The sequence below is a fragment of the Aplysia californica genome, unplaced genomic scaffold (genome assembly GCF_000002075.1).
Source record: "Aplysia californica isolate F4 #8 unplaced genomic scaffold, AplCal3.0 scaffold01153, whole genome shotgun sequence".
Taxonomy (NCBI): domain Eukaryota; kingdom Metazoa; phylum Mollusca; class Gastropoda; order Aplysiida; family Aplysiidae; genus Aplysia; species Aplysia californica.
The window spans coordinates 81302-82851 of record NW_004798423.1 but is presented as its reverse complement, the minus strand read 5'-3'; the positions used below and the strand labels follow the sequence as shown (position 1 = coordinate 82851).

At 38.6% G+C, this 1550-nt stretch overlaps 1 protein-coding gene across 1 annotated transcript in view; it reads right to left on the bottom strand.

Moving 5' to 3' along the window:
* Positions 1–1443, bottom strand: part of LOC106013706 (leucine-rich repeat-containing protein 74A) — a gene marked incomplete at its 3' end in the record, with an annotated part of 3691 nt that extends 2248 nt beyond the window's left edge. The window contains 2 exon segments of the mRNA XM_013090143.1: positions 657–764; positions 1408–1443. Of these exon segments, the coding sequence (XP_012945597.1) occupies positions 657–764; positions 1408–1443 (144 nt within the window).
* Positions 1444–1550: the final 107 nt, after the last annotated feature.

Here is a 1550-nt window from a genome sequence, read left to right as displayed (position 1 = left end):
CTACCAAAGTATCACAACGTTCTAACTGACGTGTGGGGGTATTGTGAGTTACTAAGTAAGACCATGAGTACAGAAATCTTTTGTTCTACTCTATCAAAATCACAAAATCGTAAGATTATACAAAGTTGTTCTCAAGATACTCAAAGAATTGCATTCGAAAAACAAAGCAGTGCCACTGACTGAAGTGTCTTTAGGCATTTCCCAAAGGGGGGACATTTCTCGTTCAAGAATAGTAGAATTGTAAATGGGCTGACTCATATCACGCTAATAATTGTGCATGATCTACAACAGGGAACTGCTGCTTTTTCTTTCCTGATCCTTACTGTTGTCATTTTCCTCTACTTCTTTTGTATGTTTGTAACTTTCTCGTGACCCGCTATTTTGGGGTGCCTTGATAGTCGAAGCGGACCTTGTGCTGTTGAAGCTAGAGAGGTGAGCAGTCTAAGTCTGATTCCCTGTAAAAACTTCTCTTTTGACACCCACCCCTTGGCGCTCATATGACCTTATGCAGTTGCGAGCGCCGTAAAACTCTCTACTATTAGGGTTTTTTTTAAGCTTGACATATGGCGAAACTCAAACATTTTAACGCCACATTTCTCAAAACTGAGCATACAGAACTTCGTAATTCTAGATTAGCGAACTGCTGATTTCTTTACCAGGTCTACAATGAAGGTGTTCTCCAGAAGCATCTCGCCGATGTGACTCACTCCCTCAAGACCAAGGCCGTTGTCTTCAAGGTCAAGGCTGGTCACTGAGGAGTTTTCCTGGAAGAAAAGGAGGAAAATAAATCATGTAAAAAAAGTTTTGTTTTGAACTTTGTCAAAAGGGTACGATGATTTCGATGCAATCCAAACTAAACATTTGATTGCTGTAACGTAATTTCAACTTGTTTTTTCCTTGTCTTTTAATCACAGCTTTAGAACTAGAGAAAGAAAACAGAAAGGGAAAATAATCTATCGGAAATTTGGAATATATGCTCAAGTTTTTGAAGTACTCTAAAAACGAATCTATACTAATTTATAAAGTTGTTTCTTTTTTTTTTCTTTTTCTTTTTTTTTTAAAATAATCTAAAAACAAATCTACAGGAATGTATGAAGTTATGGGGTTTTTTTTTCTTTTCTTCCCTTTTTAAAAAAGTAATCAACTGGAATTTGTGAAACTATGTAACGTTTCTTGAACTACTTTAAAGCATAACTCTACAGGATTCGAACCAATAAGCTATGGGTTTTTCTTTTTTGGGGTTGTTTTTCTTTTCTACGCTAAATTACAGAACGTGCGTCCTGGAAACGTTAACCTTTGACCTAGTTAAGTGTACTCAAGATGAGCGCAATGGCAATAGACAGACATGACCCCGTGTACTCACGATGAGCGCAATGGCAATAGACAGACATGACCCCGTGTACTCACGATGAGCGCAATGGCAATAGACAGACATGACCCCATGTACTCACGATGAGCGCAATGGCAATAGACAGACATGACCCCATGTACTCACGATGAGCGTAATGGCAATAGACAGACATGACCCCATGTACTCACGATGAGCGCAA